The following is a 24131-nucleotide window of genomic DNA, read 5'->3' on the forward strand; positions in this document are numbered from 1 at the left end:
CAAAATTACCTCCAGCCTGGAACCACTGACCCACATTCATCTGCTTTAATATTTGAGCCCAGTAGTGTAAGGCTGTGCAAAGTTGGCGACTGCCCTAAAAGATGATGTGTCCAGAAAACAAAGAAGAGAAAAGAAGACCAATACTCCAGGCTGAGGAATGAAAATCAGATGATGCAGTAAGCAGGCAATGAATGAGAAGGCCAAGGCCTCATGTTTTAACTAAGTCAGTGGACTTCAGCCTCTCTGTACTTAATCTCCTCATTGCAAAGAGATGTGATATTCAGGATATAAGTCATAATGAATGTCCCACTATGCTCTGTAGGACTAAGATTCCTCTCATGGCCTAGGGCCAGAGTGGGCACAGGTATTCAGAGAAGACCTGAAGAAGATATGATGGGAGGGAGGGGATGCTGACTTCTAAGTGGTGGGGCTTGGGAGCCTGGCTTTAAGGAGGAAGAAGAGGAGGAGAGCAGGAATAGTTTCCTCCTGGTGCTCTCAAGAGGGATCAGCAAAGCTCTGGGGATGTAAGGTAGTAGCTAAGGCATAACTTGGAGCAGACTAGAAACTCAGATGATTATTTCAGATCCTCCCCTTTACAGGACGGTCTTAGAAGGTGAAAGAATGTTTCTCTGAGGATAAGGATGTCTAATACAGATTAGATATGAAAATGGTTAGAGTTTCCAGATTCCTCTTCTGGGTGTGTGTGTGCAGGGGTTGGAAGGGCAAAGGAATTTTATGTGCATATGCCACGATTTTTCTATATTGATTAGGAAAATTGAGATACGTCTCTTATCAAGCTAAAAGAAGTCTTATAACTCTCTTAAACTAAGACTATTTCATAACTGGCTCTTATTCTATGAAGTAGCATTATGCCTTTCTGCCATAGATTTTGAGTGGCTTGATTTATTATTAGCCATGGCTCCAAGCTGCCTTGCATGCAACCTCTTATTGATATATAATTCTGTTATCTTTTAGCCCAGGGGTGGTCACTTTCACTGAGGCTGAAGGAAACTCTTGCTGGTTTTTATTTTTAGTCTCATGTTCCTTATCCCCTTTCCTTCTCTAATTCATGAACTTTTGTGGTAATGAACCGAGCCCCCCCAGGAGTCTCTATACCTTGAGCAATGACTGGACTTTTGTTTATGTGAAACACCATTACAAGAAATGGGCCTTCATAATCATGGTTTTACCCTGTTTCACTTCAGGCACTTCTGCTTCCAGCTGTGTGATGGCTGCCCTAGGAAACACCTGGAGTCACAGTGTAAACACCCGACTGATTCTCCAGTACCTTGGTTCAGAGAGAAGACAGGTGAGTGCTTTGGTAATGTTTCCTGACTGTCAAGGTTAGAGAACAAGATGTACTTAGCAATCTTAGCGTTCATCTTCTGAAAGCATTGGCTGTATTGTCGGTCCTGGGCCAACACTATGAGCGGGTAGGTAAAGAATCCAGCATCCCTGCCCACCCCAATAGCAGTTATAATGAAGTGGGAAATCAGTCACTCACAGGAAAAAATATGTAAGAATAGAGCCCGTAGAGTCAGCATGCCTCCTGATATTTGCCAATGGCTTGTAAGTGACAAGGTGTGGACCTCTAGGGAATCTCAAACTCTCCATCTCTAAAGGGTGAATGATCATTTCACTTAGCTGGTATTTGTTGAGGAGTAGGTAATTTGTGTACAAGTTAAATAGTGATGGCGCTTTTTCTTGATGTTAGTATGCTTTAAAAACCATAGGCCAGACAGATCCTGCCATGTAATTTAACTATTCCCCAGACTCTGGGTACTTGTGCATTAACTCCTAAGCCAGTAGGTTCAAGTACCAAAAGATGCTATGGAGACCCCTAAAAGGATGTTAGCTCTCTCAGAGCTTCCTACTGATGGTTTCTATCCTGGCCTCAAATGAGAATTAACCCCCTTTCCATCTAGAAAGTTTAGCTTTCTACCCCTTTCTCAATCTTCTCTTCCACTCTAAAGAAAGGGACCCCACAATCTGATCCCTTTGGTAAAATGTTTCAGAATTAGGGAATTTATTTTTCCCTATGCCTGACCTTAACTTTATTCTGTTATGTGGATCAGGTTCCATCGTGACCTCTCCCACAAGCAGGAGGAGGAAGAAGATAGGGTGATTGTTCTGATTTGTTGGATGGAGCAAATTCAGAATACAGATTTGCCCATCTTGCTAAATATGTTACTATCCAAGTTATTAACTAAAGAGGCATGAAATATGCTGGTGGTCCTTTCTGGGGGAGGTGGCAGGGAGTTGTTGCCCTTTACCTGCATTAGGTAAATTGGCTCTCTTTCAAGGAGTCAGGAATCATCAGAAACAGACATGAGGCTTTGCCTGTTCCAGACATAACTTTCCGAGTGCCCTTGGTTACAGACCAGAGGATTCTTCTTGGTTTGCTTGGGACTATGTAAATAACATTCCAGCTTGATGATTGAGTCAGCCATGTTCTGAGAAGATGGAGCTGCTTGTTTTCATTTAGGGGAACATTCTTAAGTTTGGTCCTGGCGTGCTCATTACCTAAGTGATACCTTTCCCCATTGATTCAATTTTCCTGGGTTCTGAATCTATTACTTCTCTTTTCAATGGAACATATCCAGAGATGTGTAGAACCTAATAACCTTTGGTTTGTACCCTCGGTTATAAATTATGTTAAATAAACCCAGTTTGTAGCTATTAGTGATATCATTATGGGTTGTCAGGCACTACTCCCTAAACTCTAATTTGAGGAAGCAAAATTCCTTGTGAATCAGTGTTAATCCATTCATTTTCATAGATCTTTAACCTCATTCCTTGAAAATGTGTAGTTTATCTCTGTTTTAGGTTTTAGATAGTACACCCTGATTTTGTGATGTAGATGGTATCATGGATTCCAGGCCCCCAGATCCTTGTTTTATCAATTCTAGCTAGCATTTATTAGCATATAAAGACATTAGAGCCACATTTTTCTTTCCTTTTATTTTAATAAATTAGCCAGTCATTTGCATTTTTTTCTGTGGCAACAGGAAGTAGCTGGTAGGAACAAATGCTATTATTTTATGTCTATTTGGTAATGGCAGGAGTTTGGTGGCTCTTGGTTCTTGGCTCATAAGGTCAAATACAGGCCACTAGTCACAAGAAGAACGAGGAGCACAGAATGGATAGATTAGTGACAGTTTATCAACTCATATCCTATCAAATGAGTCAGTGGTGTTATCTTAATCTACAAAGGACAACATGTTACTGTCATTGCTAATCAATCAAGAGCAGAGTTAAATGCTTTTGAATTGTGTTTTCAAACACTAATTAGTAAAATATGTAAATAAAATAGTAAAGTATAATAAAATGCTATAGCAAAATAGAATACAACCAGTGTTAAAATGGCCAGCCCAGGCAAAAGAACTTAGACTTAATTAATCTATAGAAATGTGCACACCTTTTGGAACCAGTCCTTCGATTTGTCGCCTAATAACTAGGACAAAATTTGATATAGAAAACATGTCTCTATCTGATGAACTTATCTCACTTTAGCAGAGGGTGTGCATCACGATTCACTGAGCCTTTCCTGTGGTCTTGCTTCATGAGAAAGTAGAGAAGCCATATGAAGATAAACCTTTTCTGGGTTATGTGTACAAAACAGTACTTTAAGCTAGTCTTTAAGGTCATTGTTCCAAGCAATACCTCCTTATAACACTACTTAGTAGAACATGCCTAGATCATTCTAGCATCAGCAGATCTATGGAACACCAACCCCCAGGAAGAGGATACCAGGTATAGTTCCCCCCACCCCCACCAATGAACAGAGGCCACTACACCAAGGGATCAAGGACATAGAATGAGGATTATGTTTTTTCTCATTTCTATGACATTGAGCTCTACACCAGGGCTCTTGAATGTGCGGCTTAGTCTGAGATCACAGGGCTGGAAGGAGGTCAGGTCAAGCTGAGCAGCTCTGCGACCCGATTAAACCAAGAGCTGAATTGTATAGTCCAAGGGAAGGAGTCCTCCCTGGCTGATTATTTTCTTTACACCCTGGAAACTTTGTAAAAATTATATAACCAAGAAAGAAATCTCCTTATCAGGGCACAAGCCAAGTTAATTCTCTTGTTTATTCTGCTTCAGTGTTTGCAAAAACCCTCTTAAGAAGCTAGGAAACATTTTCTTTTGGACTAATTTAGTTTTTTTTTTTTTTTTCCATTTGACTTTTATTTACTCTTTTTCTAGTCTGCTTCAATCCTGCCCCACCCTTTTTGCAACATTTTTATTCTTACCAAAGACATGTCCTTAAAGTGGAATTAAAATGGCCTCTACTAAGGTTTTTTTTCTCCTCTTCTAATATTTTGGATTTTCTTTTCTTTTTTTTTAAGAATCAAAAATATTTTTTTTTGTCCACCATGTGCATGGCTTGGGGAGGCAAAGAAGTAGAAGACACAGTTCTTGTCTTCAAGTTTCTTCTGGTCTTCTATGAGAGATGGTACATATGTGTATACATTCATAAGTAATCAAAATGAAGTATAGGAGTTAAAGAACAAAATAATACTGAAGTACTGTCACAAGACAGTGTTTGATTTGTTACCTAATAAGTGGTTAAGACAGCACCTGCTTTGAATCCAGAGCAAGGTAAACTCATCAGAGGCACATTAGTCTTTTTAGAAGATGGGACTTGAGTATCACTTTAAAATCAGTGTTTTCTCAAGCCTGGCTGCACTTTAGACTCATCACAGGAGCATTCACAAAATACCAACACCAGAGCCCCACCCCAACCAATTAAATCAAAATCTGTGTTGGTGGGCCAGGCACGGGTGTTTATTTTATTTGTAAATCTCCCCGAAGTGATTCTACTGTGTAGCCAAGGCTGAAAACTGCTGCTGCCTTAAAAAGATAAATGTATATTACTGAGAAAGAAAAGGGAAAATTTAGGGTGAGGAGGAACAGCAAAAGAAGACAAACCGGAGGGCAAGTCCCATGTTCAGAAGATATGGGTTGGTTTTGGCCTTGTCAAGAGCAGAGGGTTTGTGCCCTCAGTCATTTGACGAGGCTTTATTTGATCACTTCTTCTCTGCTAGTCACCATGTAAGATGCCAGAGGTTCAAAATATGAGCAAGATGATGCCCTGAAGCTGTTCACAATTTACTCAGGGAAAGAGGTCAACATGTGAATGGCACATACTGTATGTACATGATGAGTCTAGTGAGCATGGAGGACAGAGTGGGCCCCACCACAAAGGAAGGTTCTGGGGTGTTTGGTGAGGCAGTAACACACACAACAGATTGGCTGAGGCCCTCCTTCAGGAGGTGCTGGCAGTGACCAGGTGCCTGTCATGAAGGGCTGGAAAAGCTGGAGTAAGGGCGGTTATACTCGAAAGAATGATTAAAAAAAAAAAAAAAAACCTTGATAAAATATTCATACTATTTCTCATCAAATTGTCATGAAGTCCATTCCTACAAACCACATATGGGATTATATAAATTTTTCAGAGTCCTGGAAGGAGTACTGAAGTAAATTAGTCCCAACTAAGCTTCACACCCCCTCAATGAAATAAATATTATGACTCTCATTTCAACAAACTAGGAAGAGATGATTTTTTCATATAGGAGGTTTATTTAAATGGACCTTATAATAATATTTTCATCTTCTATTTAGAAGTCACCCGGAAGTTAAAGAACGCTTGAGGGGAGAGCCTAAAGTACCCAGTAAATTGTTGACAGGACCAATAATGTTACTCAAACTCCTGGTCCTTATTGGAATCCTTAGATTTTCATCAAGGTCCCAGGTTATTTTGCAGCTTGGAAGTATTTAGTGGCTCCTTTCTGGTGATGTAATTATTCTCTCAGTATCCATTTTCTGTTTTAAAAGACTCAGATGCCATCACTGTGAAGACTTCTTGACACCCAACTTTAATCAGCCCAGTTTCCCTCAGTTTTGTCCCCAAATGCACCTAGTATTTGTCTCTGTTCTTGCATGAGTGAAACTTGGATTGTGAGCCCCTTGAAGGCTGTGACTGAATCTTATTTGACTGCTCTCAGAAGCAGAACAATGCTTGACACTTACACATTCAATACATAAATTTTGAAAGAGAGAGAGCTGGAGAGAGAGAAAGGAGAGATAAACTCTTCATATCCATACATGAATCCAGTCTTTTTTAAAAATTATTTATTTATTTATTTATTTATTTATTTATTCATGAGAGATACACAGAGAGAGACAGAGACATAGGCAGAGGGAAAAGCAGGCTCCCTATAGGGAGCCCAATGCAGAACTTGATCCCAGGGCCCTGGGATCATGACCTGAGCCAAAGGCAGACGCTCAACCATTGAGCCGCCTGGATGTCCCCATGAACCCAGTCTTAAGGAAGAAGGCCATATTGCTTATTTGGACTCACTCTTCCCCAAAGGCATTGAGTTATGCAGCTTAATAGTTCCTTTAAAGTATTAGTAATTATCAGTTTAAAAGGTTGGCATCAGACTTTGACAATTATAAGCAGACACTTATAAGGAAGTTCTGTATGAACATTGGATATAGGAATATCTTTTTGCAGAATCAGCCTGCTGGGACCCTGGGAGAATGAGAGTCAGGGTTCCCTTGCAATCCTACTTGGAATTCCTCTGTGTAAGCAAACCAGAGCCCTAAACACAGACCTAGTCGGAGTGAGGGAGATGGGTCCCACAGCTGCTTTCAGGGGACAGGCAGCATGTGGACTCTGGCTAAGGAGAAGGATAAGAAATCTTTATTGCCGTCTTCCACCAGTCACAAGTTCTTCTGTCTGTGCTTAGATAGGCTTAATGGAGGACTGACCAACTAACGGAAAGTTGAGAAATAAACTCCCAGATAAGCTGAAGGATAGATTTGGGGCAAGAATGTCAGGCATACAATCATATTCACCAAAAGAAAGACATTGAAGAAGACATTTTACCTTATGGAAGTCATTGTTTTATGTCTCACTATTCGCAGATCCCTCCAAAGAGGAATTCAGGCTTAGTTGCACTCTCAAAAATGAGCCCTTCTCCCTTTGTAAAATAGTTCTGGGTCATCATGTTTATTCTGTTTCTTTCTACCTCAGCCTGTCTACTGTTTTTAGGCAAGGAGATGTGTGTGTGTGTGTGTGTGTGTGTGTGTGTGTGTGTGTGTATCCAGCCAAAAGAGAAGTTTGGCTGCAGGGGTGGGAGAAATTTCTTTTTAAGCATAAATGTCTGCAGAAATAGCCGAGGGAACATAGAATCCCAGCCAAGTACATTGCCTTGGGTATAAATGTTCCATCCCTTTTCAGAGCTGCTCAAGTGTGAAATCTAACCCCCTGCCCACACTCTTCCATCAGAAGTGCTCTAACAGGTATTGAGCAGATTGGGAAAATGTATAAAAGAAGAACCCAGAATGGTGACTTTTAAAGGGATTTTTTTTTCAGGTCACCAGGCAAATGTATTAAAATCTGAGGAAATCCCACTTAAAGTTATGCAGTAACAGCAAATGAATGCAGTGAGCTAAGACTCAGAGCTTAAAGACAGGCTCCATCTGAGGAAAGGACAACATAGATACCCAAATGGACACTTCCTGTTTCTGTCTCCACATTTGAGATAGGAATACCAGTGCCTTCCCCACCAACTACCAAAAAACCCAGACTCCCTTGGACCCCCTCTGAAAAAAGTCTATGTACTAAAAAACAAAAATAAAAACAAAACAAAACAAAACAAAAACCAAACCAAAACAAAAAACCCCACAGCCTCTGAATGGGCTCAAGTAGAGAAAATTTTCCCTTGAAGGGATTCCATTGGAAGTTGCCAGGTAAAAATTCATTAGTACAGATGCCATGCTTCTGATAGGGGTCTGCCTTTCAGATACCTTAGCCATGATAGACAATGTACCTTTGCTGAGGGGAAGAGTCCATTTTTCCTAGTAGATTTTGAGCCACATGGAATCAAGAAAAGTTCAAATCAAAATCAAAACAATAAGGGTTGGTGGGGTGACCGTCACAGGGTTTTAAATGTTATTAAAAAGTAGAGTTGTAAAACTAAGTGTGACCACCATTTTAAAAATGGAAAGACCCTTTAACACCAAACAATAGGGAAGACATCTGTGAATAAAGAATACTACCATAAATCAGACACATTTGTTTTTATGGAAGACTTAGTACATGTCCTTATTTCTGTTTTTGAGGATCATGATCTCTGACCGTCAGAGGCTGAATGACTGATCCACTACACAGTGTTTAGGTGACTTCCCCATTACTGAGCCACTCATCTTACCAGTATTTTATCACCTCTGTCATTCTCCTCAAGCTCTGACTAGTTTTATTTTTATACACTGTCTGGTACCAAACCCCCTTATGCAGTGACCCTCCCAGCTCTAACTTGCTAAGTAAACCAGGACAAATATGTGAATGAGAGATTTCCAGAGAAATCTCAGCTGTTTCAGGAAGTGGAAGAGACACAGGGCTTTGGAACCAAACTGAAGACCTTGTTGTCAGCTAGGGAAGAGATGTGTTTTCAGTTGGGAAACAACATAGGAAACAGCTATGAGATCTCTTGGACAAGGCAGTGACCTGAGAGTCAGGGACACTGAAATGTTTGGCTCATTTGAGAATGAAGGTTGGACAGGATGTTGTATTTTGGCTTTGGTTAGCTATGACTGAGAAGAAAATGGAGTAACATCTTTGATTAAGAAAAGCAAGAGCTACATAAACCATGAACTGATTTACAAATGAACCAGCGCTTTCACTACAAGCTTTGAAGGCATTTAGGTAGGATACAACAATGTCCCCTCTGAGATGACTCCTGGAGATGATCTTATTCAAGATTCTTAACTACAGCAAGCTTACAAATGTTTGTTAATGCTGATTCCTAGGGGCACCTGAGTGGCTCAGTTGGTTAAGTGTCTGCCTTTGGATCAGGTCATGGTCCTGGGGTCCTGGGATCTAACCCTGCATCAGGTTCCTTGCTCAGCATGGAGCCTGCTTCTCCCTCTCCCTCTGCTCTTCCCCCCTGCTTGCTCTCTCTCCTTGTCTCTCTCTCAAATAAATAAATAAAATCTTTTTAAAAAATCTTGATTCCTAGACCCCACCACAGTGATTATTCTGTGAGGGCAAGCACTTCTGGTGATTCTCACCAGGGTGGTGCTCAACACCACACTGTATTTCTAGCCATTTCATTTTACAGATGGGGATTAGCAATTGAAGTTCAGTGACTTATTCGGGGTCACAATTACATAGCAGAAATGGAAGTAGAATTAAATTCTTCTAATTTCTAATCTGTTGCTATTTTCACTCTACTATGCTAACTTTTAATAGGAAAATTCTAGGCAAGAAAGTGCCCTAGCCTAATCAATTTACTGGTTTTGCTGGCAAAGTGATATTTATATCCTCTGTGAATTTCAGTGGCTAATAAAAAGGTTCTACAGAACTCTGCAAACATTATATATATATATATATATATATATATATATATATATATATATATTTTTTTTTTTTTTTTTTTTTTTTTTTTTTTTTTTTTTTTTTTTTTAAGGCACCATCCCACCCTACATTGCAATGAATTACCAGATAAAACTCAGCATTTTAGGAGCGCTTGGGTGGTGCAGAAGATTAAGTGTCCAACTCTTGGTTTCAACTCTAGTTGTGATCTCATGGTCCTGAGATCAAGCCTCACGTGGGGCTCCACACTTTGTGGGGAGTCTGCTTGAGATTCTCTCTCTCCCTCTCCCTCCTCTCTTCTGCTCATGCTCTCTCTCTCTCTCTCAAATAAATAGATAAAACTTAAAAAAATAAAAGAAAGTCAGTATTTTAAATTCTCGGTGAATACATGATTTTTTTCTAAGTTGAACTTCACAATGAGCATGAAACTTGCCAGGTGAGTGACTCTTTATAGACAATATCCTACAAACAAGGCTGTTTAATCTGCCCATCTCCCACAGATGGTTATGTGTGTTTATTGAGAGTCACCTTTCATCTTGAGCTTCCTGCTGGCTATTTCCATAGGTTTAAGGTATGTGATGGTTTGGGAACTTTGGAGTTTTCTGGTCTTTTGTTTGCCTGGTCTTCTCAGAGCAAGAAAAGCTTTGTAATGATCATATCTTTGAGTTTTTACATCTTTATTTGAGAAAGTCAGAGTGAAACAGAGGGAAGGAGGCAGCTAGTGTCCTGCCATCTCAGGCTTCCACAGTTTGCAAGAGCATCCTTGCTGGCTTCCAGTGCTCCAAGCAACACTAGTTTAAAGTCTTCTTTATTATCTTAAGAGAGAAGGGGTTAGTTTTTATTGAGTACTAACTGTTGCAGGCATCATGTTTGATCCTTTCACTTGCATTATTTCCACTGACCCCACAACAAGCCTTCAACATAGATCTTATCTCCTTTTTACAAATAAAGAAACTGAATTAAGAGGATAAAAAACTTGTATTCAGTCAGTAGTAGATCAAGATTTGAGACTAAGTTTGTTTAACTTCCAAGCCTAAATCTTCTTGCTATATACCATGTCCTCTGAGATGTAGGCACTTTTTTAAAATTTAGGAATCAAATGAGGTGCTAGAAAATTAAGCTTTGCCTTAGTGATGATTCCTTTGGCTTGCAATGAATGGTCCTTATTATCTTTCTTTCCGATTTTTTCCCCAAGGATGACTGGATCTAGAATGTCATTTAGCTTACCTCCAAAGCTTACTGAATTACATATTAGAACAGCACCTCCCACTCTGGGGCCTGGGACATTAGGAAGGAGATGATGAGCTGCTGCTTGCTTTTTTCCTCTTGCTCTTGCCATTATTTGGCTGAGAAATACTCCTGACATGTGACTGTGATTCAGAAATGCTCCTTGCCCTGTCTGTGTGTGTGATTTGAATAGCACAGCTTGTCACACTTGTGGCTGAAGCAGATCCAGCTTGGAGAATTCGTCATCTGGCTGCTGTTGCCAGGGGAGTATGCCTGCCCAAGTGGTGCACTGCCTGGGCCTGTGGTCTCTACTTCTCCCAGGGTCCACTGTGGCTGGGAGGGTTACAGCATGGTACAATGCTGGTTTGTATTTCAACCTGATTGGGGGCTTTGGGGGCAGTGGGGCTTCAGACCCTTCTAAAATCTTCGTGGTTTATGAAATTAGGTGCAGGAGGGTGGGAAGCAGACAAAGGATTTACATGATGGAGGTGTAGGGAAAAACAAATTAAATATGTCTCTAGGATTCAGTTTGAATTTAGGTAAGTCTGATTATGTTACCATAACATTTTATAATATGCTAAACATTATCTAATGCATGATTGGCTGTCAACTGCAGTATAAGTCGTTGAGCTCTTCTAATTTCTGCTGCTCTAAATAATTTGGAACTTTCAGTTACCATAGAGTTGACATTTTCACTCTTTCCTTCCCTCGACCTTCTTACCCTGTTGTCCCTTTTTTGCACATTTTCTCCCCGCCCCCACCCCATAACCTTCCTGGATTTTTAAATCAATAGCTCCTGGCAACTGCCTTAGAGTTCAAATGCTTGAAGCAGAGATTTTCCACAGAGGGTATCTTTCTGAAAGTTTTCCTTCTTGGTTTGGCAGAGCTTAAGAATTCTGGCATCTAGGACAAAGAGCATGTGTGCTCGAGTCTTGGACCCTTGTTTTATTGTTACCAAAGGGACTATGATTTTGAGAACACCTTTAGAGAGCCAAGCTATAGTGGCTCTACCCCACTGCCTACTTTCTGAATCCTCGACTCAGAATTGGCAATGAGAGATTGAGCTGGGAATATGATCCAAAACTCTAGGTAACGAAATTCTCTGAATGTCAAAACTTTGGAACGAAGTTCATTGTTATAAACCTTAAAAAGTTAGAGCAGAGGCACTTGGTATATCTGGGATAGACTGAGAACAACTCACCCAAGCCCCTGCAGCCCTGGCTTTCTGATTACTTTAGTCTGTTTACCTAATCGCTTTTTGAGCGTTTCCTTTGTGCCTACTGTGCCAAGTGTTTTGTGGGCATTCCTCTGTTCAAACCTCACAACTACTGCATGAGATAGATATTACTAGGTATGCTTCGTAGATGAGTACATTGAAGTTTATAGAACTTTAAAGAAGCTCTGAATCCCATGGCTTCTAAGGACCTTTCATCTCATCCCCTATGCACATACATATACTCCGTCCTCTACATTCCTGGGTTTTTAACCATCATCCTCTACTGACTCCCATGTTAAAGCAAGACTTTGTGCCCACTGTTTGAAATTACTTGCAGGAAATTTCTCCATTCAACCATGGTGGCATGGCCACCCTCAACGATTATACTAGGTAGAATGTTCCCCTCAAAGAGTGGAGTCATTGCCTTGAGAGAGCTTTTTCTATCTCTGTTAAATATTCATCAGTTATTTTTTAATAACAATGTGGTTCCATGAGGCAACAGAACACTCTTGAAGAAGAATGAGCTCCATGGGACATGGTCCTCTGAATCTTTCCATTCAGTCAGGGGAAGTCATGACCCTTCCTTTCTCAACTTCCCAGTCCTGGCCTTTCCAGCCAGCATAATTTCCATGTTCTGGGTTTGGCTTCAGTGCCTGATATTTACTGTCAAAGCAGAAAGAGAAAGTCTCCATGGAGTCTTGTCCACAGTGGGGGCAGACCTATACCTACCTGTCCCTGGCCTCCTCGAGTAAGAACCTGCAGGACCCCTGATATACAATGGTGCACCCTGTAGAGATATCTCTTCCCTCACAGATGATAAGAATGACATATAAATGATATTTATCCCTTTATTCTGTCCTTGCAAAGTCATTTCCCCCACATAGTAATCAATTTCATGATTTTCTTTTCATTTTTTCTGGGTAGTCTGTTCTTCTTTGAAAGTATTATCCCAGCACTCTAATGGATATTCAGCTAATGTCTACTGGCATGGGAAAACAATGGCAGTTCTGTGTTCTCTTACAGGTCCCTCCTTAGAGTATAGAGGTTCAGCAGATCCAGTGCAGTTTCTAACTTTTTAATAGCCTGCCTTTACCAAGCTGCTCTTTCTTATTTGTAGCTATTTGTACAGCTTTCTCTGCAGGCATACTCTCCTACACTGACCACGCACAGGAATGTTAGGCTCTTTTTGTGACTGTTCTTCATTTTCTACCTGTGACACCATTCTGGCACCAGCCTTACCTTTTTATGCCTTTTTCTTCCCTTTTCTCATTTAGACCTTGCTCCAAGATCCCGGTGATTGGCTCTGCTGAATCTGTTAGCATTTCATCCCATTGACTTGAGAAGGCCAGTCTGTCTCAGAACCAGCCTATAATCTCAGTTTAAACAGCAGGCATTTCTACCAAAGGCTTCATTTGTCTCTAGGACCCCCATGCATAGGGGATCTCATTATATATTGTGTAATGCTGTCCAAAGGCTAAATATTTTCAAAGAAAACCCACTGAAACAAGTCAGCTAAGTGACTGCCACAGCATCTGTGAAGTACTGGTCACTTTTTTTCATCTATGAAAAATCTTAGTATTTTTCCTCAATTAGGAAATAATAGTATATGTTATAACTTACAATATTTAGAAATAAATCTTCTAAAGACTGTAATTATAATAGTCCTTTGTGTGTGCTCTAACCATAGACATGGATCCTTTTAGAACTCTCGTATTTTTATCTAGACTAGACCATTAAGTTTTCTTTGTATTGGACACTCCCTTTTCCTTCCATCCCTCCTTCCTCTTTTTCTACCTTCAAATTGTTTCTGGGTAGATACCTGTGCCAAATTATAGGAATATGAAGTTAAATAAAACCCAGTTTCCCACCATGAAGAAGGAGATCTAGCAGAGGAGAGAATACCTAGTTAAGAGAGACTGCCATGTAAATACATATAAATAGGTACCAAGGGAACTATAACAGAATACAGTGTGGGCATCAATATCAGGATGGTCAGAACTCTCAGCAGGGAAGACCTGATCAGGAAAGGAGGTTATAATGTTTGAGAGAAAACTTGAACAGTGTATCAGGATTTGCCAGGTAATTGGGGAAGGAGGCTGAGAAAGCAATATGAACAAAGGCTCTGGGATGGGAACTGCAAAGAAGTAGCACTTCTTTAGCACTACTGGGGAGGGTATGTGTGTGTGTGTACAATGGGTGAGGGCAGGGGAAATGGAGTCTGTATATAAAGGCAAAGCAAAGAAAGGTAGGGCAAATCAGATTTGACCCTGAGGGGTCTCAGAAGCCCCATTGAGAAACTCAGCTGGGCTATGACATCAGATCTGTACTTTACAAGGCTCTCTCAGGCAGAAGTTTGCCATATGGGTTTGAAATAGGATGCAAAGAAATGAGAGCCTGAACCAAAGCAGTGGCCATTGAGATGGCGAAGAAGAGACACACATGAGATGGTCAGGAGGCAGGAATAACAGCACTGAAGCACACAGAGAGAGAATCTAGAAGGAGGGGTTGATTATGATGTAAGTGAATAGGTGAGGTCATCACTCACTGAATGGTCTAATACAGGAGAACAAGCAGGCCTCAGAGGGAGAGAAGAGCTGGCCCTGCTTTATGTGATGGTATGGCTTTTTCCATTCTTCCTCCCAGACTTCAATGACTGCTGTCAGTTATTAGCTTAGAGATCAGAAGAGAGTTCTTATAATTGTGCAGAATCTTGAGTCAAAATTTTCGCTTCCTCTATATACACTGCACCATTGCTTCCAGCCCATCATTCTCTTCTTCCTTGGTACTGTTTCTTTCCTTTAGAATCCCAACTTCTATAAAAATGCAATGTTCATCAAAATGTATGAAAAATGAAGTTTGAAAACACCTGCAGGGGAAAGGGAAAGGTACAAACTATTTGCATGCAACCAAACTCAGCAAGGAGAGGGCCTATGGATAACTGTGTCTTCCTCTCCAGTAAATTCTGGCCTATTTAAAGTCCAGGGATGTGGAATCACTAATTTGGAGAACTATCAGTTTAGGCTTCCAGGTTTTCTAAAAGATCCCCATTTACAAATTGGGAATCAGGAATCCATACCTTAGTGGGTTAGACCAATCAATTGCTTCTTTGCTCAGATCCCCTCCCTGCTCTGTTTGGTGCCCCCACAGTATTGGTGCTGTAATCTGCATTTCCCAGGTTCTGCTTAATTTGGGGTCCTGAAAGGAGAGTGGAGGGCAGAAGCATGGGAGAAGTTGTGTGTTTCTGCCTCCCTCTCTCTGCTTCTAGTGGTGTCTCAGACAGTAGTAATAGTCCTCCTCCATGACCTTTGTGTGGTCCCAGCTTCCCAAAGGGCTGGAGTTGGGCAGCTCCATTCTCTGAGCTCTAGTAACAGCACCTCTTCCCTTGCTCCTCGAGCCATTAAGGATGGTGGTGGCTTTCTACTGCTGCTAGTCTCTGGGTTGCCTCACTGCCCCGTTTTCCTTTCAGCTCTTACAACACATTTGTAACTAGTTCCTAACATTAAATTTTCTTCCTCGGGTTGCCTGGGTGGTTCAGCAGTTGAGCATCTGTCTTTGGGTCAGGGTGTGATCCCGGAGTCCGGGGATCAAGTCACATATCAGGCTCCCTGCATGGAGCCTGCTTCTCCCTCTGCCTGTTTCTCTGCCTCTCTCTCCCTCTCTCTCTCTCTCTCTCTCTCTCTCTGTTTCATGAATAAATGAATAAAATCTTTAAAAATAAATAAATAAATTCTCTCTCTTAAGCTATGTGGGATGAGTCCTATTTTCCTGATGGATCTTGACTGACATGTTCTGCATAAGCTCTCTGATTGGCACATGGTTAATATAAGACCCCAAATACTTCCCATTGCCCCAGTTCTATACAGAGCTCCTCTGCCTACTGTGATTCTCCAGTCCTAAGAGTCAGGATCCTAGGCTAAACTGTCTTGGAGGGCAAACATTTTGTTCAATGCTTCCTGAATGGCATGAGAAAAGGAGCTCTCTTGGCCCTGTCTCCTTCCTGTGGGATTTTCCAAAACTTTCCAGTTGTATCTAAGCTCAGGAAACATTTTAATGGCTGGAAATACATGGGGTGGGGGGTGGGGGGGTGGGATGAGGGTTTGAAACCAACAGAACCTCCTCTATAAGAAGTGTGTTGAAATGTTCCAGGAAAAAAAAAAAGAAATGTTCCAGGGTCTGTATATACACATCAAGACCCTGGTCCTCCCTTGTTGAAATCATGACAGACACGCATCCTTTAATGGGTTCACATCGTGGAAGAGAAGTTGGCACCTTCTGAATGCAATGATGACATGGAGCAGAGGAATAACTCCAAAGGCCAGAATTCTCTGCAGGAGGAAAAGGATGTTAAGTGGTTAGCTATGTATTTGGATTCTAATTCAGATTCCACTTCAGATTCTGTAAGGAGAATTCCATAATCCACTTCTTTGGCCAGATCTTCTTTGTAAGATTGATCTAAATCATAAATCTTTTCTCAGGCCACTATTACCAATTTAATGAATTGGAGCACTCTGAGATTCTTGTGAGGATAAGCATCATCCAACTGCAGAATACATTACTGATTTTCTTCAATCAGGCCATGGCTTTCACTTTGCTATGTTGCCCCACATTTCATAGCAACTTTCAGAAGGGTCTCTTGGGGGATGAAGATTATTGTTGTCTTAAAGCATTCATCAGGGAAAGTAAAAGTGAAGGAGAGTTATACTTGTGTACCTTCTCAGATCCTTCAGTATTGGACCAAGAAGTAAAAAGTAATCCTCATTGCTAGTCTGTGGGGGCAAAACACCAGAAATTGCTAAGAGACTCTTACATCGCTACATCACTACATGGAACTCCATCCTTTGGAGTTGAAACTCCATCCTTTGAAGAACGACTCTGAATCTAATCACATATGGATTTATTTGGGCTCTAAGAAGTTCCCCAATTTTTCTTAGCACACTACCCACTACCTAGGATACTTGGGTGGTTATTTGATGAAGCACAGAACTTTATAGATCTTGGGGTCAGATATGTGTGTTGTAAGAAAAGAGTAGAAATTTAATGAAAAGAAAGCAGATGGGGGATCCCTGGGTGGCGCAGCGGTTTGGCGCCTGCCTTTGGCCCAGGGCGCGATCCTGGAGACCCGGGATCGAATCCCACGTCGGGCTCCCGGTGCGTGGAGCCTGCTTCTCCCTCTGCCTGTGTCTCTGCCTCTCTCTCTCTCTCTCTTTGTGACTATCATAAATAAATAAAAATTAAAAAAAAAAAGAGAAAAGAAAGCAGATGGTATGCACCAATGTGAATAGTTCTGGTGTTTCTGAAATGTCCAGCATTATATGACATTGTTACTCTTCCTCCTAAGTTTCTTCCATTAGCCTATGAGAGAGCCAATGGAGTGAATTATAGCCACAGAAATAATATGAATTTTTCTATCTGAATGCCTCAAAAAGCTAGGATTTTTTTTATTATGTCAGAGGTTAAAATTAATGCATGGATTCTGGCATATAACATACATACATAAGCCCACAGTCTTCACCTCCAAATACTTAGAAAGAAGAGAGTCTTCATTTGGAAAAGATAATGATATTTTAGAATTAAGTTCTAGCTTTGTCTCTAGTTATATATATTATCTTAGGTAAACAACTATGAGTTGTAGGTTCCTCTTCTGTAAAACAGTTAATGATCCAGAAGAAGAAGGAATGTCATGCTATACCTCATTTATTATTTTGTACAATGTTCATGGTAAGGCTTGCCACATCATTTGTTTGTGCTAAACCATAGGATACAACCCTAGCACTCAGCTCAAATATTTATTTGGCCAATGACTTCCTCTTGTAATACTTCTTGACCAGAGGTCAGAGGAAAACCTCTTGGAATTCACCTGCAGAGCCTGTTAAAGCTTCAGATTAAAAAACTCAGATTCCTGGGCCTTTCCCAACTAAATTAGTAGTGCCAGGGTTGGGCCTAAAAGCCTGCATTTTTATACATTCCCCAGATGATTCTTAGGCACACTAGGGTCTGAGAGCCACCGCCAACCAATAGCATATGTATATTCTCCGATGGGAGGTCCTGTAACTACCTTTGCCCTCTGCATCTAGTTTGTAGTCTGGATCTTAGCTTTGGGTCTATTATTAGCTGATTTGGTCATACTTTGTCATCTCTCTAGGACTGTTTCCTTATTTTTAAAATGTGGGGGGTAGAATTCTTGGGTTCTAATAGTCCATGAAAATAGTTCTGTAGTGACCTATAAGAATTACTGCACTTGCCTTAGCAAATACTGTTTCTTGAGTGCCTGCTCTGTGCTGGGCATTGTTTGACTTCTACATATGCTTCATTTACTCTTTACAGTAATCTATGATATCCATATGGTCATTCACACTTGACACTTAAGGATCTAAGGCTTGGAAAAGTGAAGTCACTTGTCCTAGACTGCTTAGTTAATAAATGGAGCTGCAGTGCAGTGGGATTAAGTTGGGGTCATAAACACATGAAGAATTGCCCAGGTTCCTTTGCCCCCAAAGCTTATAAAGGCCCAGGGCTTGTCCAGCATGCAGCTTATTCACCCTATGTTCCACCCTTGTAGCAGAGGAGCCTGGTTTTGGTTTCCTTAGATGTTTACTTGGCCTCTTGCTTAAGCATTTGCCTTTCCTACTCAATAACAGTGAAAGGACAAAAAAAAAAAAAAAAAAAAAAAAAAAATCCCAGGGCTGGAAACATTTTGTTTCCTACAAAAAGAATATTTTGCAGCCAGCTCTGTGGTTGAAAGTATTTTTCCTGTGGTCTGGGGATGGGTTGGATCCCTTCTCTTCTTGGCCAGTGTCTGAGAACTTAGCCTGTGGCTTCCCATCAAGTCAGTGCACAGTACGCTGCATTTTTTAAATGAGTGTCTAGTGATGTTGAGTGTGTGCACAAGTGGACCAATAGTCTGGGTGTATAAGAATGTGTACATGTACCTTTGTCATTCTCAGAGCAGAGAACCTAGGAGTGGTTTTCCACATGCTGTACATATCAACATAGCTTTTAAGGTTTCATCACTCATGCAACAACCAAACAAATTCAGATGCTGACAAAATGAGAGGAGACTGATATGTGAGCCTTGTGTGGATTTGCAAGTAATCAGAAAGCCAAGGAATCTGAGATTTTGACCTGTCACATTTCTTTCCATCTTCAAATGTTCAAAACCAAGACATGGAGTTTGATTAGATGGTCGGGTGGTCCAGTGGTAATGTAGAAAATGGGAATTCTTAGGTCTGCCTCCAGCCTGGCCACTTGCAGAGTTTAAGGCACTGACCTTTGCCCAGCCTTGCATAAGTCTCTTCTTAAGGACTGTATTTTCCTGTCCAAAAACATAAACTTGTTTAAAACAAAACAAAACAGCTGTGTGCTTCAAATTGTAAAAGCTAAGATGAATTTTGAGCTTTCAAACAGAATTCACAGATAAGTATTGTTAGTGCTAGGTACATTTTCTTTACTCATAATTTTGTATTTACTCATAATTGAAATGTTTCCAGTAAGGCTTTGCAGTGTGTGGTAATGCCTAGAACTTTCCATCCTGACTTCCTTTGTTTGTGCTATACCTGCCTGGAATGTCCTTCACTTGAAGAAATCCTACTTTTTCTTCATGATCTGGCCTGGATGATATCATTTTTTTTACATCCTTCTCAACCACCATGAAAAAGTGGCTCTCTGAGTTTCCTTTGCACATGGCTGTAAGTGCAATTACCTGCTACCATTTCCCTGCATCGTTAGGTGTTTAGCTAAATTAGAAGGCAGGGCTGACTCACTCCTAAAAGTCCCAGCAGCCAGCAGATGCCCCACATGTATTTGTTGACTTAAAGGAAATAAATGTCTCCAAGACAAGCTAACATTTGTAACTTCAGAATTCTCTTGTGTAAGTCCTCTATGTAGCTTTCCATTTGGGGACATTTTTGGAACTCAAAGCATCATGGCATCCAGGGAGAAAAGTTGTAGTCACTGGATTTGGGGGCACTATTTGAAGAAACCAGCAAATCCTAAGCATGAAAGACTTACAATTTTTTTGTTTGTTTGTTTGTATGTTTTAGTGGGGGGAAATGTTAAGGAAGATTTGAAAAGTTGTTGGAATAGGAATCAAACTATCAAGAGTACTTCATTGATAAAGGGGCCAGCATTGAGATAGGGTAGACCCCAGCCCATATTGAGCTTTGGTGACATTGGCTACAGGCCTGCACCTACCTGGGATGCAGAAACTGGCCCATCCGAGTCAGCCCGTGGGAAAGAATCACCACAAGGAGATCAGGGTTCACCAGTGGGGAAAAGCTGGCATTTGCTCCATTTCGTCACACAGGGCAGTGGAGCTATTCTCACGGTAGGGTTCGGGGTGGGGTTGGGGTAGTGGTGGTGAATTTAGTAAACCAGTTTTCCGATGACGGGGATGTTTCTGTTTTTACCCCTTAACAATGAGACAACAACCCAAATAACAGATCCTTCAGTATGTTGAATGCCAAGGCTAAATGAACTGGTGGAACTTTGTGGCTTTGGCTCTTGGCTTACAGGCGTATCCATGCATTGGGGCCATGGCTTGGCAGTAGACAAAGCGGCTGTGTGAGTCCTCAGGGAGCTCTCTGGCTCTGTGGTTTTCTTTGATATACAATTGAACTTTGGCAAATTTTTCTTCTCAAGTCTGTGTTTATGAGGTCCAGAGGTGGGCAGAGACCCTCATTATGGAGCCCAAAGCCAACAACAGACTAGAACTACAGGATGTCCTCCTACATTTACACTTCTGCTTATAGGCTAAAGAGCTGGCCCACAGGCCTATAACAAAGGGGCAAGTTAGAGAAAGAGACCACTGACTTCTCTTCCCAGCCTCACAGGGCTCTGAGCTTCACACAGCTCTAAGCTCATCTATCAAGTGCTTAACCATTTACCATTATGCAAGTAATTATCCACTTAATTATCATACCTTTGTATGGTAGTAGCTACTATTAAGTGCATTTCAAAGGTGAGGGAACTAAGACACAAAGAGTTAATTATTAGTTGTTGTTGTTGTTCTCAATTATTGTTTGCTAAATTAAGGTACAACTCTGTAGATAGATCTTAAAATCAACTGGCTTCCTGAATCCCTGCCTCTTTAGTCTATATCACTGGGCCACAGATTTAAAAATTGTTGGATTTAGTATGCTTAGCATTCTCAATTGTGGACTCACCTTAAATGTAATTAGGCATTAGCCATTTTCAAGTTATATTATTCTTATATTGGAAAATCTGTAATTAGAACTTTCCCAAAGTCATGAACAGGTATATAGAAAGTGATCAATTTGGTGAATAGCTGGGATCGCCCATCCTACTAAATTTGCACAGTAGAGGGAAAGCAATGTGGTGTTGGGCTGAGAAGAGTATAAGAAATTGGAGGCAGGGATTCCACCAAGATCAAGCCAATGAACTCCAGAGGGCCTGAAGATGAGGCCGGGCATCATGGCTTGCATCTAGGCTATGGCTGGCTATTTACCTCCTTTCCTACCTATTTCTGTAGGAAAGAACCTTTGTGCTTTCTACACCTGCTCCAGGGAATACTAATTATAATATTAACAGCTGCCATTTTTATAACCAGGAGGTGAAAAGTGCTACACAAACATTGTTTTTTTAAATATACTATGAGATGGGTTTTTACAATAACACCATGAAGTGGGTATGATTTTCCTGATCTTCCAGATAGGGAAATAGGCTCAGAGAGGTTAAAAAATGTTTTAAAGCTAAAAACACTCAGTAAATGGTAGAAAAAGAAATCAAGTTCAGGTCCGTCTAACTCTAAAGTGGCTTTTAGTCACCAGATTGGTTTGCTTCATGAAGAGCATGGCACACATCCAGTATTTTTGCTCTTCCTTAATCTCTTATCCTTTCTTTTAAATCCTGCACCCTGATTTTCATATAAGGAAATGCCCCTCTTCAAGTTTCAGCCTGGATTATCTACGTAGGGCTGATTGTCCCCACTTGTCTAGAGGTCTGACCAAAGGAAGAATCATATATCATTTCTGCAGAGATTGGTTTGCAGTAATCAGTTAACCCAAGCTAAGCCGATTTAGAGTAAACCCAGGACTTTGCTGGAACATTTGGAGTTGCTAAATTGGTAGAATGTCAGTCTGGAGCTCCTGGTAGCCATCTTGGACACCATACAGAGGGAATCCACTTAAGAATGGCAATGAAGGGACACCTGGGTGGCTCAGTAGTTTAGCGCCTGCCTTTGGTCCAGGACATGATCCTGGAGTCCCAGGATCGAGTTCTGCATCGGGCTCCCTGCATGGGGCCTGCTTCTCCCTTTGCCTGTGTCTCTGCCTCTCTCTCTCTCTTTCTCTCTCTCTCTGTCTCTCTCTGTGTCTTTCATGAATAAATAAATAAAATCTTTCAAAAAAAATTTTTAATTAAAAAAAAAAAAAAAGAATAGCAATGAAGTCACCCTAGAGGGAAGCAAAACCAAGAGATTGAGAAAATGTTCCATGGTGAAGAAGGAAAAGTTCTGAGGTCATCATTTGAAGCCCTGGATCCAACCATGTCTTAGGTCAGTTACCCCTTAAGCATTCCATTTACTTAAGCTAGTAAGTTTCCTTCTTCATTCAGTTTCAGTTGCATTTCTGTGACTTAAAACAGAAAGAGTACTGAATAATATGCACATTGGATGCTCATAATATCCTCCCATTAGGTAGAGACCAGTTATGATTACTCAGGTTCACCTTCCTCCTTTTCTAAAAGATTCCATTCTTTGCTTTTTCTCTTCTTCTTTTTTTTTTTTTTTTTAAGATTTTATTTATTCATGAGAGACACAGAGAGAGTGAGATTGAGAGAGGCAGAGACAGAGGCAGAGGGAGAAGCAGGCTCCATGCAGGGAGCCCGACCTGGGACTGGATCCCAGGTCTCCAGGATCAGACCCTGGGCTGAAGGCAGCGCTAAACTGCTGAGCCACCTGGGCTGCCCTCTCTTCCTTCTTTTATGTTTGCTCTTTCCTTCCTTGGTTTTCTTTTGTCCTTTTCATTATTCACCTCCACTCTGTAGAAAGAAAAAAGCATGAAACTTTTATTAAACAGCTTTCCTGGTTTGTAAGGCTCTTTGAAAAGGTTCAGATAAAGAGTACATTAAAAATAATGAGTTAAAAGCAATTAAAAATCATTTGGGGATTTTAGTTAGCCATAGCTTCTTTGCCACATATTAAGCTTTATGAAAGTCCTTGATGTCATTTCTTCCATGGCAAAAATACAACCTTTTCTGGTTTAGTCTCACTTAATCATTAATGATGGGCTGTAAAATATTCTTTCCAGTTCAAAAGTGGCATCAAATAAGTAACTGAGATGACATTAGTAATAATTTGGGAAATGTGGTCATTTAGCATTTACCACACATGTACCATGTACTGGACTAGACTCTGGAAAAAGCAAAGGCGAATAAAACATAGTTTCAAAATCTAGCTGGATCGGCAAGCCTAGGAACCACTGACCACAGTGCAGTGTGATGAGCGGGAAGATAGTGAAGACATTTTACAACTAGTTCTGCGTGGGAAGGGACCCAGCAGAACTGATGCCAGCCTTTGGGAGAAGTAGGTGCTGGAGCTACCCTCTTCCACTGTGCCAAGCAGTAATGCCTTAGTTTCTGGGTCATGTAGCAGGGTCCTGGGCTGGTGAAGCAATGGGGTTGTTGAGGACCTTAGAAACAGCAATATCTGCCAAATCGTAAGGCAGTATTTCAGTGTTTTAATAACTGGAAAGGGCTGAGTAAGCCTGGGAGTCATTTGATAATCAAGGCCTTGTAATGGAGGCAAATAGAGGGGCTACTTTACGTAGAGAAGGTGACTTTTGAGCTGAGCTCAACATAGTTCATTCAGGAAGAGAGAACAACCCCCGTAAAGTAAAGGTGTGCTCGATATGTTTAATTGGCAGAATTAGATTGAGTAATCAGGAGGAAGAGGGAAGAGGAGAGACTGAGGCAATGAGGTTGGGAAGGACCCACAAAAGAGTTTGAAAAGTAGACACTAGAGATCTAAGCATGGCTTTGAAGTCCTACCCCTAGTCTAGGGGTAAGGACTGTTGGGTTATATGCAGTGTCTTGCTAATCTGATGGAGAGAGAGAAAACTCACTTTAAGATTATGTAGCTATATGAGCTATAGGCTCTACCAGGATACCTCTAATCTGGAAAAGCTAGAAGGACAGGCGTGTTAGCCCAGAAAGCCCTGGACTGTTGTTCATCCTGAAGCAAGAAGCTGGGAAGCGAGTATTTTTTAGCGTGTGTCATCTTCCGGATTCCTGAGGCCTTCTGGGTTACTTCAAAGCTGGCCATTTAGCTTCTTATGAGCAAGGACCTCA

The 24131-nt window shown here is 41.0% G+C and overlaps 1 protein-coding gene and 1 long non-coding RNA gene across 14 annotated transcripts in view; one reads left to right on the plus strand and one right to left on the minus strand.

Annotated features, from left to right (window-relative positions):
• RAD51B (RAD51 paralog B) overlaps positions 1-24131 on the plus strand; it is a 696371-nt gene that overhangs the window by 525172 nt on the left and 147068 nt on the right. For 12 of the 13 annotated variants that reach the window (XR_012036808.1, XR_012036807.1, XR_012036809.1 and 9 more), the window contains one exon: positions 1206-1309. Coding sequence is in view for 9 of the 13 variants with exons in the window: in XM_072839048.1 (XP_072695149.1) it covers positions 1206-1309 (104 nt within the window). In the remaining 4 variants the exon portion in view is untranslated. Of the gene's footprint in view, positions 1-1205; positions 1310-14324; positions 14444-24131 lie in introns of those variants that run through there. The other variant, XR_012036811.1, reaches the window with a different exon arrangement.
• The window catches only part of LOC140640146 (uncharacterized), a 55483-nt gene continuing 53954 nt past the window's right edge, over positions 22603-24131 (minus strand). Inside the window, exon 3 of the long non-coding RNA XR_012036815.1 lies at positions 22603-22823. This is a non-coding gene — a long non-coding RNA (uncharacterized lncRNA). The remainder of the gene's footprint in view (positions 22824-24131) is intronic.

Source organism: Canis lupus, chromosome 9 (genome assembly GCF_048164855.1).
Source record: "Canis lupus baileyi chromosome 9, mCanLup2.hap1, whole genome shotgun sequence".
Classification (NCBI taxonomy): Eukaryota; Metazoa; Chordata; class Mammalia; order Carnivora; family Canidae; genus Canis; species Canis lupus.